General features: G+C 44.2%; 1 protein-coding gene across 1 annotated transcript in view; it reads left to right on the top strand.

Moving 5' to 3' along the window:
- The window catches only part of GP6 (glycoprotein VI platelet), a 36,104-nt gene that overhangs the window by 1,766 nt on the left and 20,403 nt on the right, over positions 1–13,935 (top strand). The window contains exon 2 of the mRNA XM_045989169.1: positions 12,244–12,335. Coding sequence (XP_045845125.1) covers positions 12,244–12,335 — 92 coding nt within the window. The remainder of the gene's footprint in view (positions 1–12,243; positions 12,336–13,935) is intronic.

Genomic DNA, 13,935 nt, shown 5'->3' with positions numbered 1-13,935 from the left:
TGCCAAGAAGTAATGGAGGAGCAGCAGGTCCCCCAACACCAGCGCGGTTAGCATTCAGGGCTGGCTGATCCTGGCTGTGGGGCCGGGGAGTCCTGGGCACAGTGGATGCTGAACGGCATTGCTGCTCTCCACCTGCTAGATGCCCGTAGCATCCCCACCCCAAATCGCCAAATGCCCCTGGGAAGGAAGTCCCCTTCCGTTGAGAACCCCTTGCACAGACCCGTGTGGTCCCCTCTCTGGGCCATGAGCACGAGCAGCCACAGGTGGACGGCCATTGAACTAACCACCAGCCCCAGAGCATCACAGCCACTTGCTGTCATCTGTGCTACTGGGAGGACTGGGGGGTGGGGCTGGAAGACAGGTACTGGGGGACTGAGTGGCCTCTCAAGTCGACAGATCCTCATGGAAACCATGCACATGGCAGTGGGCGGTCTGTTCTGATGGTGACATGAGCCTTGGGAACAGAGGGCCCGGCTCAGAGTCACAGTTTCTGTTGAAGATGTGCCACGACATCCAGAGTCCTCTAGAGCGGACGGAAGGGGACCTTCCTGCAGATCCCACTGATGTCAGGCCAGGGGCTCAGGGTGATGGCAGCAGAGCTTCAAAGGAAATGAAATCTGAGACCTGGGATTGGGTCATCTGTGGGGACAGACCTGAAAATGTTGAACCCCCATCTACCCTGGGGTGCCCTTGCGAGAAGAGACCAGGGCCTCCTCATCGGTCACCTTCGTAAGCAGGTGTCTCCTGGGGTGATACTCCTTCACCCCACAACCTCCCTTTTGTTGCCTGGGTCAGATCCCAGCTCATGCTCCATGAATTGTAGGGTCTGGCTCACGTGTTTTCCAGGAACCCAGAGAGCATTGCAAGGGGATCTCGAGGGTGTTAGATGGGGTGGACCATGAGACAAATTGGGAGGAATCCAGGGATGTGGGGTCACTCACCTATGATGAAGGCTTTAGCTAGTATATTGGGCTTTCTGAGTAGCGGAAGACGACGGCTGTTGCATGACTATGGCTCTCCCCCATAACGTCTAGAGACAGCAGTATCAGTACTCCCGTTCTGGTGATATATTATGCTTACCTAGGGGAATGACCTTGTTTGCAGGAGAAAAGACCAGTGTCTGGGTGAGTCACCTCAGGTGTGCAGCATGGCCTCAAATGGTTTCGGGGGAGGGGGGAAGCCTTCTTTGTATTGCATTTACATAGTTTTCCTTAAGTTTGTTTCAAAGTAAATAAATGGAAAAGAAAAACAATGCAGAATTACAAAACAGCACAAAACCACATCTCCGCAGGCGGAGACAGAGACTGGCTGCTCTTCCAGACAGCGCCCAGCAAAACGGAAAGGGAAAACCTCACCAATTTCCAGTGAGCTCTCATGCTCTCTCTCGCTCTCTTTAACATTTTATTTTATTTGACAGATAGAGACAGTGAGAGAGGGAACAGCAGAGGCAGAGGGGAAGCAGGCTCCCCGCTGAGCAGGGAGCCCAATGCAGGGCTGGATCCCAGGACCCTGGGATCATGACCTGAGCCCAAGGCAGACGCTTAATGACTGAGCCACCCAGGAGCCCCCCTCTCACTCTTTTTATGTTTTTAATATTTGAACCATGTGCATGTGTTACTAGAATAAAATCAAGTTCAATAAATGAAAGCAAAGGGACGCACGCACATGGTAAGACACTATCGTCTACGTCTGCATCTCGTTTTCCATTTAGGAAGAGAGTGAGAAGGTCTTCTACTTCGCTATGCAAATATCTATCACATTTTTAAAAAAATGCCTGTATGGGGGCGACTGGGTGGCTCAGTGGGTTAAAGCCTCTGCCTTCGGCTCAGGTCATGATCTCAGGGTCCTGGGATTGAGCCCTGCATCGGGCTCCCTGCTCAGCGGGGATCCTGATTCTCTTTCCCTCTGCTGCTCCCCCTGCTCTCACTCTCTCAGTTGCTCTGTCTCAAATAAATACAATCTTTTAAAAGAAAAGTACTTGTGGACAATTTTATCACGTGGATGTATCACAGAGATGCCACGGGGACGGTTTGAAGGAAGCCGTGCAAAAGACAGAGGCAGGTGCTGTTGGCATCCCTACAGTGGGTGAAAGCCGGCAGCAGTAAGAGAAAGTTATGCAAATAGCTAAAAGCATTCGGACAGATCAGGGCAGCGACGGCAGAGCACAGACCGCAGTCTGTGAGAGACTGAAAAACAGGGGAAGGCACCTTTTGGACATGGCACGGTGAAGGGAAAAGGGAGAAAGAGGGGGAAATTAGGATTTTTCAAGAAGAATGGACCAAAAAAAAAAAAAATCAAGGACATAACCTTTCTCCCTACTCTTCGCCTCCTGGCAAGAGCCAATGAGTAAAAAGCTGTACTTCACCACAGTAACAGCAGAGAGCACACTTGTACTAAAAATCTCTACGATGGCGACCACGCGCCTTATCTCAGAACACCTGTCAGCAGGAGCCTCGCAACCATCCCAATCACCTGCCCTGTTTACAGAAATACACAGGTGCAAACATTATTCGTCAAACACTGCCATCCAAGTAAACCAGAACATGAGAATCCCCAAACCCAGCGGATACACACCCAAGAGCAGAACTGGGAGGTCGCATGGTAACCTACGTACAACATTTTGAACAACGGCCTGACTGTGTTCCTCTCACGGTCACAAGCGTACTTACAACAGCCCAAAGCTGGGAGCCACCCAGTGTCCATCAGAGATGACTGGGTAACGGAAATGTGGAATGTTATTCAGCCCTCACACCTGCTACCACAACAATAAGCCTTGAAAACACTGTGCTAAGTGAAATAAGCCAGTCCCAAAGACTCATACTGTGTGGCTTCACAGACGTGATGTTTCTAAAGAAGCCGGATTCACAGAGACAGAAAATAGCATGGTGCTTACCAGGGGCCGTGGGGTGACGGTCCAGGAGATCGAGTGCTGGAACTAGAGCAGTAGGCATTAATCTCTCCGACCAGAACTCGGGAGTGGCATGGAGCTTCCAGGGAAGGTGCAGAGACTACTGGTCTACCCACCAAATTGGCAGCATAACCTTGGGATGCCTGGGGAGATCGGAACACGTGAAAGCAATTACAATAAACTATAATCAAGAGCTTGATTTTACCTGTTGAAAACATGGGAAGGAACATTGTTCCTGTTGCTTAGAGCATTTTTTTTTTTACCCTTTAAAAATGTTTTTTTCAGTTTTCCAAGATTCACTGTTTATGCACCACACCCAGTGCTCCATGCAATCTGTTTCCTCCTTAATACCCACCACCAGGGTTTCCCAACCCCTCCATCCCCCTCCCCTCCCCCTCAGGTTGTTTCTCAGAGTCCACAGCCTCTCATGGTTCGTCTCCCCCTCCGATTTCCCCCAACTCCCTTCTCCTCTCCATCTCCCCATGTCCTCCATGTTATTCCTTATGATCCACAAGTAAGTGAAACCAAATGATAATTGACTCTCTCTGCTTGACTTATTTCACTCAGCATAAACTCCTCTAGTCCCATCCATGTCGATGCAAATGGTGGGTATTCATCTTTTCTGATGGAGGCACAATATTCCATTGTATATATGGACCATATCTTCTTTATCCATTCGTCCACTGAAGGACACCTCGGCTCTTTCCACAGTTTGGCGACCGTGGCCATTGCTGCTATGAACATTGGGGTACAGATGGCCCTTCTTTTCACTACATCTGCATCTTTGGGTTAAATACCCAGCAGCGCAATTGCAGGGTCATAGGGTAGTTCTATTTCTAATTTTTAAAAAGATTTATTTACTTATTTAATAGACAGAGATCACAAGTAGGCAGAGAGGCAGGCAGAGAGAGAGGAAGGGAAGCAGGCTCCCCGCTGAGCAGAGAGCCTGACGCGGGGCTTGATCCCAGGACCCTGAGATCATGACCTGAGCTGAAGGCAGAGGCTTCAACCCACTCAGCCACCCAGGCACCCCTCTATTTTTAATTTCTTAAGGAATTTCCACACTGTTTTCCAAAGCAGCTGCACCAACTTGCATTCCCACTAACAGTGTTGGAGAGGGTGTGGAGAAAGGGGAACCCGCTTAGAGCATTTCTTTAGAAAACTTCAGATTTCTTTCTCGGTCTCTTTAAGTTTAAGGTGTGTGTCAACATTTTTAGAAGGTAAGTAAGCCTCTTGCCAGCTCTGTGACCCAGGACTTTCTTTCTTGAGGACCAGAAATGTAAAGGCGAAGGGAGGTAGCATCCTATCTCCCACCTTCGGAAGGAGGGCAGGAGCTCAACTCCATGTTGCAAAGCTGCCTCCGAACATAAATCCAGGAGGGGTTTGATTTTCCTCTGCCTAAAGCCAGTCTGCTGACGCGTGTGGTCTCCCCAGTCACCAGATAAATTTAGGATGACCTCTGTGGGGACACATGGCGCCATCAAGTTCTCCTGCTTGAGGACTAATTATCTGGAGACACTGGATGCAAGGAGCTGACTCTGTTTGACTGTTTCCTGTCTTCGCCATCTCATTGGCAGATCTTTTCCTGATGCACATCCTGTCCTCGCTTGAATACTTATTCAATAATAAAACTGTTCTTTCTCCTCTTCCTTTGTGGAGAAGTTTTCTGGGTTGGGAGATTCTTGTTTAATGATGATGGAGTCAACACTTGAGGAAACGTAAGGGTTTTATATTTCTGTTTCACAACCTTACTGTGTCAGGTTCAGAAAACTTCCATCTCCCCTCTCTCTGTCTCTCCCATACATACATACCAACTACCTTCAATTTTTGTGCCAGGGGGCAGGGGGGCTCAATATTGACCGTTACACTCCCATCCCTAATGTGGAGGGAAGGTGCAAAGCTGTGACACACCTAGGGGCAGTCTTTGCATTCATCGTCACCATCCCTGATACACACCATAAAGGAATTCTCCAGGGTGGAATCTCCCTGATATCTCCCCAAATACAGATCTGGACTCAGCAGTTTCCATCCTTGGAACATAGCCTGGGAATATACATGCACGTGTGCACCAGGATTTGTAAAAGCAAGCTGGCTGCACTTTGGAGAACAGTGTGGAGATTCCTGAAGAAATTAAAAATAGAGCTTCCCTATGACCCTGCAATTGCACTGCTGGGTATTTAACCCCAAAGATACAGATGTAGTGAAAAGAAGGACCATTTGTACCCCAATGTTTATTGCAGCAATGGCCACGGTGGCCAAACTGTGGAAAGAACCAAGATGCCCTTCCACGGACAAATGGATAAGGAAGATGTGGTCCATCTACACGATGGAGTATTATGCCTCCATCAGAAAGGATGAATACCCAACTTTTGTAGCAACATGGATGGGACTGGAAGAGATTATGCTGAGTGAAATAAGTCAAGCAGAGAGAGTCAAGTATCATATGGTCTCACTTATTTGTGGAGCATAACAAATGACATGGAGGATATTGGGAGATGAAGAGGAGAAGGGAGTTGAGGGAAATTGGAGGGGGAGATGAACCATGAGAAACTATGGACTCTGAAAAACAACCTGAGTGTTTTGAAGGGGTGGGGGGTGGGAGGTTGGGGGAACCAGGTGGTGGGTAATAGGGAGGGCATGTACTGCATGGAGCACTGGGTGTTGTGCAAAAACAATAAATACTGTTACGCTGAAAAAAATAAATAAATAAAAATAAAAAAAAAGAATCCATGAAAACAGAATTAGAGAAATAAATGACACGTAAGACGTTCCAATGTCACTGTTACTGGGATCCCCGAGGGGAAGGAGAGAGAGCACTAGAAGATATATTTGAGCAAACTGTAGTGGGGAACTTCCCTAGTCTGAGGAATGAAACAAGCATTCGTGTCCTAGAGGCAGAGAGGAGCCCTCCCAAGCTCAAGGAGAACAGACCAATGCCTCAACAGTGTAATAGTAAAACTCGCAAATCTTAGAACCAAGGAAACCATCTTAAGGACAGTCAGGGGGAAGAGATTCCTTGTGTGCAGAGGGAGGAACATCAGAGTAACATCAGACCTGTTCACAGAGACCGAGCAAGCCAGAAAAGGCTGACAAGACATATTCAGGGACCAAATGAGAAGAATATGCAGCCAAGAATTCTTTATCTGACTAGGCTGTCATTCAGAATGGGTGGAGAGATAAAGGGCTTCCAGGACTGGCAGAAATGGAAAGAATAAGTGACCACCAAGCCATCCCTGCAAGAAATATTAAGGGGGGTTCTATAAAAGGAGAGAGACCCCCAAGGGTGATACGGACCAGAAATTTACAGAGACAGTCTATAGAAACAAGGACCTCACAGTCAACATGATGACAACAAAATCATAACTTTCAATAATCACTCTTAACATGAACAGCCTAAACGTTCCCATAAAATGGCACAGGGTTGCAGATTGGATAAAAAGCAGGACCCATCCATATGTTGTCTACAAGGGACTCATTTTGAGCCTAAAGATACATCCAGACTGAAAGTGAAGGGATGGAGAACCAACTTTCATGCCAATGGACCTCAAAACAAAGCTGGGGTAGCAATTCTCATATCAGACAAATTAGATTTTAAGCTAAAGACTGTAGTCAGAGATACAGAAGGACACATATCATAGATATAACAATTGCAATATCTGTGCCCCCAGCATGGGAGCAGCCAACTACATAAGCCAACTGTTAACCAAAATAAAGAGTCATATTGATAATAATATGTTAATTGTAGGAGACAATAACATGCCACTCTCAGCAACAGACAGAGCATCTCAGCAGAAAAGCAACAAAGAAATAAGAGCATTGAATGACACACTGGACCAGAAGAACCTCATAGATATATACAGAACATTCCATCCTAAAACAACAGAATACTCATTCTTCTCCAGAGCACGTGGAACTTTCTCCAGAACAGATCATACACCAGGTCACAAATCAGGTCTCAGTTGATACCAAAAGACTGAAATTATTCCCTGCATATTCTCAGACCACAATGCTTTGAAACTGGAACTCAATCAGAAGAAAAAGTTTGGAAGAAATTCAAACACTTGGAAGCTAAAGACCATCCTGCTCAAGAATGTTTGAGTCAACCAGGAAATCAAAGAAGAACTCAAACAATTCATGGAAACCAAAGAGAACAGAAACACTTTGGTCCAAAACCTATGGGATACAGTGAAGGCGGTCCCAAGGGGGGAATACATAGCCATCCAAGCCTCACTCAAAAAAAAAAAAAAAAAAAAAAAAAAAAAAAAAAAGGAAAAATCCTGAAGACACAAACTATGTATTTTTAAAGATTTTATTTATTTGAGAGAGAGTGTACCCGCTGTGGGAGGGAGGGGCGGAGGGAGAGGCAGGGAGCCTGATGTGGGACTCGATCCCAGGACCCTGAGAGATCATGACCTGAGCTGAAGGAAGTCGCTTAATTGACTGAGCCAGCCAGGCAGCCCACAAACTATATTTATACCTTAAAGAACTGGAGAATCAACAACAAATTAAACCTAACCTATACATGTCTTCCTCATGCATAGGTTAGGCTTAATTTGTTGTTGATTAAGATTAGGAGTAGAGCAGCAATCAACAAATTAGAAAACCAGAAATAAAGTAGAATGCATAAATGAAAATAGAAGTTGGTTCTTTGAAAGAATTAATAAAATCAATAAATCACTGACCAGACTTAGCCAAAAGAAAAGAGAAAGGACACAAATTAATAAAATTACAATGAATTCTGGAACACTGAAAATAAATTAAAAAATAAGTAAGAATTAAAAAAAATTATGAATGAAAGGGGCGAGATCATAACTAACACCAAGGAAAAAGAAACAATAATCAGAAATTGTTAACAGCTATATGCCAATAAGTTAATAAACCTAGAAAAAATGGATGCATTCCTGGAAATACACTATACATGACCAAGACTGAAACAGGAAGAAACTGACAACCTGAAAAGACCAATAACCAGTAACAAGATTGAAGCAGTGATCAAAAACCTCCCAGAAAACAAGAGTCCAGGACCTGATGGATTCCCTGAAGAATTCTACCTATTTTACTGAAGCTGTTTCAAAAAATAGAAACAGAAGGAAAAATTCCAGTCTCTCTCTCTCTCTTTTTTTTTTTTAGAAAGGAATTTGAGCTTTATTCAGGAGGCTGGTCATCTGGGGAGGAGGCCAACTCTTGTCCAAAAGCCAACTCAAGAGAATTTTAGAGGGATTCAATTCCAGTCTCTTTCTATGAAGCCAGCATTACACTGATCCCCAAACCAGACAAAGACCCCATCAAAAAGGAGAATTTCAGACCAATATTCCTGATGAATATGGAGGCCAAGATTCTCAACAAGATCCTAGCTAATAGGATCCAACAGTGCATTAAGAAGATTATCCACCGGGGCTCCTGACCGCACCCCCCACCTAAACTCACCTGTATTCCAAAACCCCAGCTAATAGACTCAGTGGATGGCTGCATTGGTTGCAGACTGCAGTCAGTACTTTCGGTGGGATTTTTATAGAAGGAAGTTGCATAGTTTACCTCCTACCTTTGGAATAGACAGTAGCCTAAGGTCTGATAGAGGGTTCAAAACCATGTTCACAGAATACTGTACCAGTGGGGACGTAATTGGGGAGCTGAGCTGTCTGCTTAAGCGTGAAATCGAATACACCGTCATCTGTGAAACTATTTTACAGGCTTGCTTTATCTCCCTGGAGGATTTGTATGAAGGTTTTGATGTCTTCTGGCCATCCTTGGAATATAAAATATGGCTAAAGCTTGCGCTTGGTATTGCCTATCAGTATTTTGAATCAAGTCTCACTGGTGAGGACTTGGACTTTCAGAAGTGTGTGGCTTTCAATCTGGCATATGTGGAGACTTTATCCAGCTATAATGAAATGACTCTTGATAACGTGACCATGAAATTCGTCATTATTGTGTCATTGATACTAAGACAGAGGTACCATATCTTGCACCTTGCATTTTGCCTAAAACCTGTGAGCAGGTTCAGGGAACTTCTGATTTAAGCAAGCTGCTGGTTGTGCAAGCGTTTGAGCCTGCCCAAAACACCGACTCCAAAGTCATGGTCAACACTGGTCTTCGAATGACCCAGAGAGAATATAATTGGAAGAGAAAAAACGAGGAAAGAGGTTTCCAGTTATCCTGGCATCGGTCACAAAGTTAACCGGGAATTCAACTCACCTGACATTTTTCCCGAGGCGCACCTTTGTGGAACTACTCTTGCTGAATTAACAGTTATCTCTTCACAAGACGATGTCTGATGGTCTAGAGACACACATGTACCTTGCAAAGCCCTTAATATAGAAGATCTTTTAGAGGGAATGTTCCAGATGATAAAATAGAAACTTCTCAGTAAGTTTTCTGATGGCAGTTAATACTTAACTTCTCAATAAGTTTTCTGATGGCAATTAATACTTAAATGTTTCTCCTGAAACGCTGTCTTAGTATTTTGAGTTTCTTGTGTCATTGGAAAGTGGATCCCATTTTAGGAAAGAATACTAATGCTGCCAACGTGATACGCAGTTAGGGTGAAGACGGAGCTAACCTCCTGGCCCAAGTGCTGAAGGATTACCCGGTTAGGTTAGTTAGAAGCTTCTGGAACAGTGAACTGCTGTATTTATTTCAAAACTGATGGACTGCTGTAAAAGCTCTAATTTGAAGCAGTTGCATCATACCTGAGATGTTCAGAAATTTGTCAGCATCATAATACAATTCATGGCCTACCAAAGAGCTGTAGCAATTTATGAAAGTAAAAGTTCTCAGGAGTATTGGTATTAGACTAAAGCACAAGGACCTATAATTTGATATGTTGTTAGTGCCTCCTTAACATTTTCCAGAAAAGTTATTCCCTTCCTCCCCGACTTAGTAAATGTTGAAAAACGGAACTATGTTCCACCATCTTAGTTACTGAAAGCAAAGTTCAGGAGAAATGAACAATTTCACATTGCCTAATACTGTTTGGTATCACTTTTCAGTTTCTTTTTAAAAGTCAAATAAAGTTCAGTTTTATGGAAAAAAAAAAGAAGATTATCCACCATGACCAGGTGGGATTCATCCATGGGATGCAAGGGTGGTTCAACATTCGCAAATCAATCAGTGTGATAGAACACATCAATAAGAGAAGAGAGAAGAACCACATGGTCCTCTCAATGTTGCAGAAAAAGCATTTGACAAAATCCAGCATCCGTTCCTGATTAAAACTTTTCAGAGTATAGGGATAGAGGGAACATTCCTTAACTTCATAAAATCCATCTATGAAAAACCCACAGCGAATATCATTCTCCATGGGGAAAACCTGACAGCCTTCCCTTTGAGATCAGGATCACCACAAGGAGGCCCACTCTCACCACTGTTGTTCAACATAGTACTTGGAAGTCCTAGCAACAGCAATTAGACAACAAAGAGAAATAAAAGGTATTCAAATTGGCAAAGAAGAAGTCAGACTCTGTCTATATTTTATGTGGAAAACCCAAAAGACTCCATCCCCAAACTACTAGAACTCATACAGCAATTCAGTAATGTGGCAGGATACAAAATCAATGCACAGAAATCAGTTGCTTTCTTATACACTAACAATGAAACTGTAGAAAGGGAAATTAGAGAATCGATTCCATTTACAATAGCACAAAAAACCATAAAACACCTTGGAATAAACCTAACCAAGGAGGTAAAGGATCTGTACTCCAGGAACCACAGAACACTCATGAAAGAAACTGAAGAAGACACAAAAAGATGGAAAAACATTCCATGCTCATGGAATGGAAGAATAAACATCGTGAAAATATCTGTGCTGCCCAGAGCAGTCTATATTTTCAATGCCATCCCGATCAAAATACCATCCACTCAGACACCTAATAAACATCTCAGCAGGGATCTTCCCTGACAGATCTCAGAACCTCCTCCTTACACTTATCTTCCCATCTCTGTAGGTACTATCTGTTCTCTCCAATGACCAGGTCACTGAGAATGGTATTTGATGTTCCTCTTCTGGTCCCAGTGCCCACATACTCCATCACCCAGTCTCAAATCTCATCATTTCTATCCTCAAAAGCTCAAGTCCATTTCCTTCTTTCACCACGACCTTCTCTTTTGACTTGGTCTCTAAAATCATGAATCATTGAAAATTATATATACACACACACATATATGTACATATATATGTATATACACACATATATGTACATATATATGTATATACACACACATATATGTACATATATATGTATATATACACACATTGAAAATTTATATATATTGAAAATTATATATATAAAATTGAAAATTATATATATATGAAATCCAATATTTTTGTCAGTACCTTTGTGGTTCATTATTGTATTTAGACTTAAATCCAGACTGTTTTTAAAATAGTGTTGGGGTTTTGCTGACCTCTCCTGACATTTACATCCCCATCAGGCCCCACTTTTCCCATCAGGCACCACTTGTCTTTTCTATGTGTGGGTCACACATGACTCTTTCTCACCTCTGAGTTTGGTTATGTTGTTCCCTCTGCCTGGAGGCAGTTCTCTTCATGCTTCAGAGATCTGGGTGTTTCTTATCTCCTAAAGAAACTCATCTTTCTCATCCCCTAAAGAAACCTTTTCTTATAATGCAGTGTAAATGGTTTCATCCTAGAATTTATCTCTATGTGTAGCACTACTTCTACGTATTGGTTCCCAGGCATAGATTCTGTTGTTGGGTATGTTTACTATGGTTTCCCAAACATCCAATAACTTGCTTCATGTAGGGAAGGCACACAAGAAATGTTTATCGAATGGGTAAATTAATCCAACAAGAGCTCAATGATAGATTTTACTGTTTACTAATTCCTAGACCCACCTGCTCCTGAAAATGGATACCTTTCCATGGCGATCGGGATCTTGGCCATTGTTGTCTTACTTCTCCTCTCCCTCCTCTTCCTCCTTTTTTGATGCTGGCATTGGGTCAAACAAGGTGGGAAGGTGATTGCTGACTCTCCATGGGGAATATTGATGGTGAGACCAAGAATGAAGTGTAAGAGGTAGGAAAAGGTGGACTCCCCTCATAGGAAACCTGTCTTATTCTTCAGACCTGCCCTAATGCTTCCTCCTCCTTTCTCTCAGCTCCAGCCTTCATGGACTTCTAGGAAGAAAATCAATGTAAGGGGGAATAAGAAGGAGGGGCAGCTAGGGTGGGGGAAGGGTGTTTTCAGGGAAGATAGAAGGCATCCTGGAAGAAGCAGAGAAGGTGGGGGAACGTCCTCCTGGATGTGGTGCCATTGCCCTTCCCTATTTCAGTTACCCATCCCTGGGATGTTGATTACAGGACTCGATAATCTGCAGGTTCTCTCTGGAGGCTTAACGCCACATTCTTCCTTGGAGGTGATGTCTTGGAGGACATCCAGCCTGAGAAGGACAGACAGATGGACATGCAGGTGAGTCTCTCCATAACTACATCCTCTCTCCTGCCCTCCCACAGATGCTCTCTTAGTCATGCTCTCCTAGTCAATCAACTTCCGCTGTGTAAGCTGCTGAGTCAGTGATACTGTGGCAGCCCTGGCAAACTGGTGCACCATCTGCCAAAGACGAGGATGCTGGGCAGCCCTGGGTTTTGGGTGTGTGGGGAGGTCTGGGGACTCTCTTGCCCTGCTGCAGGAGAAGGAATGGGTACAGTGAACATGGAGGCCATTTGGCAGTGAGTAAACTGAAGACACACCTAACTCAAGATCTGGCAATTTCTTGTTGAATACCTTTTTAAAAAAATTATGTTACATTCGTCACCGCACAGTATGTCATTGGTTTCTGATGTAGCGTTCCTTTTTTTTTTCTAATATTTTATTTATTTGACAGAGAGAAATCACAACTAGGCAGAGAGGCAGGCAGAGAGAGAGGAGGAAGCAGGATCCCCGCGGAGCAGAGAGCCCGATGTGGGGCTCGATCCCAGGACCCTGGGACCATGACCTGAGCCGAAGGCAGAGGCTTTAACCCACTGAGCCACCCAGGCGCCCCTGATGTAGCGTTCCTTATCCATTGTTTGTGTCTAACACCCAGCGGACACACACATATATATATTTTAAAGATTTTATTTATTTATTTGACAGACAGAGATCACAAGTATGTAGAGATGCAGGCAGAGAAAGAGGAAGGGTAGCAGGCTCCCTGCCAAGCAGAGAGCCTGATGCGGGGCTCGATCCCAGGACCCTGGGATCATGACCTGAGCCGAAGGCAGAGGCTTTAACCCACTGAGCCACCCAGGCGCCCCCAGCGGACACATATTTTAAAGATATTCTCACTTATGCAGTTTTTTCAAAAAGTTGAAAATAGAGCTACCCTATGACCCAGCAATTGCACCACTGGGTATTTACCCCAAAGATACAGATGTAGTGATCTGAAGGGGCATGTGCACCCCAATGTTTATAACAGCGATGTCCACAATAGTCAAATGATGGAAAGAGCCCAGATGTCCATCAACAGAAAAATGGATAAAGAAGATGTGAGATCTCTCTCTCTCTCTTTCTCTACACACACACACACACACACACACACACACACACACACACTGGAATATCATGCAGCCATAAAAAATGCCCAAATTTTGCCATTTGCTACAACGTGGATGGAACTAGAGGCTATTATGCTAAGCAAAATAAGTCAATCAGAGAAAGACAATTATTTTTTCTTTTTAAAGATTTTATTTATTTATTTGACAGAGAGATCACAAGTAGGCAGAGAGGCAGACGGAGAGAGAGGAGGAAGCAGGCTCCTTGCCAAGCAGAAAGCCCGATGTGGGGCTTGATCCTACAACTCTGAGCCGAAGGCAGAGGCTTTAACCCACTGAGCCACCCAGGCACCCCGAAAAAGACAATTATCATATGATCTTAACAATATGAGGGATTTGAGAAACAAGACAGGGGATCATAGGGGAAGGGAGAGAAAAATGAAACAAGATGAAACCAGAGAGGGAGATAAACCATAAGAGACTCTTAACCTCAGGAAACAAACTGAGGGTTGCTGGAGTGGAGGTGGGTGGAAGGG

Source organism: Meles meles, chromosome 19 (genome assembly GCF_922984935.1).
Source record: "Meles meles chromosome 19, mMelMel3.1 paternal haplotype, whole genome shotgun sequence".
Classification (NCBI taxonomy): Eukaryota; Metazoa; Chordata; class Mammalia; order Carnivora; family Mustelidae; genus Meles; species Meles meles.
The sequence above is the reverse complement of the archived record's forward strand: the minus strand, read 5'-3'. Positions and strand labels throughout refer to the sequence as shown.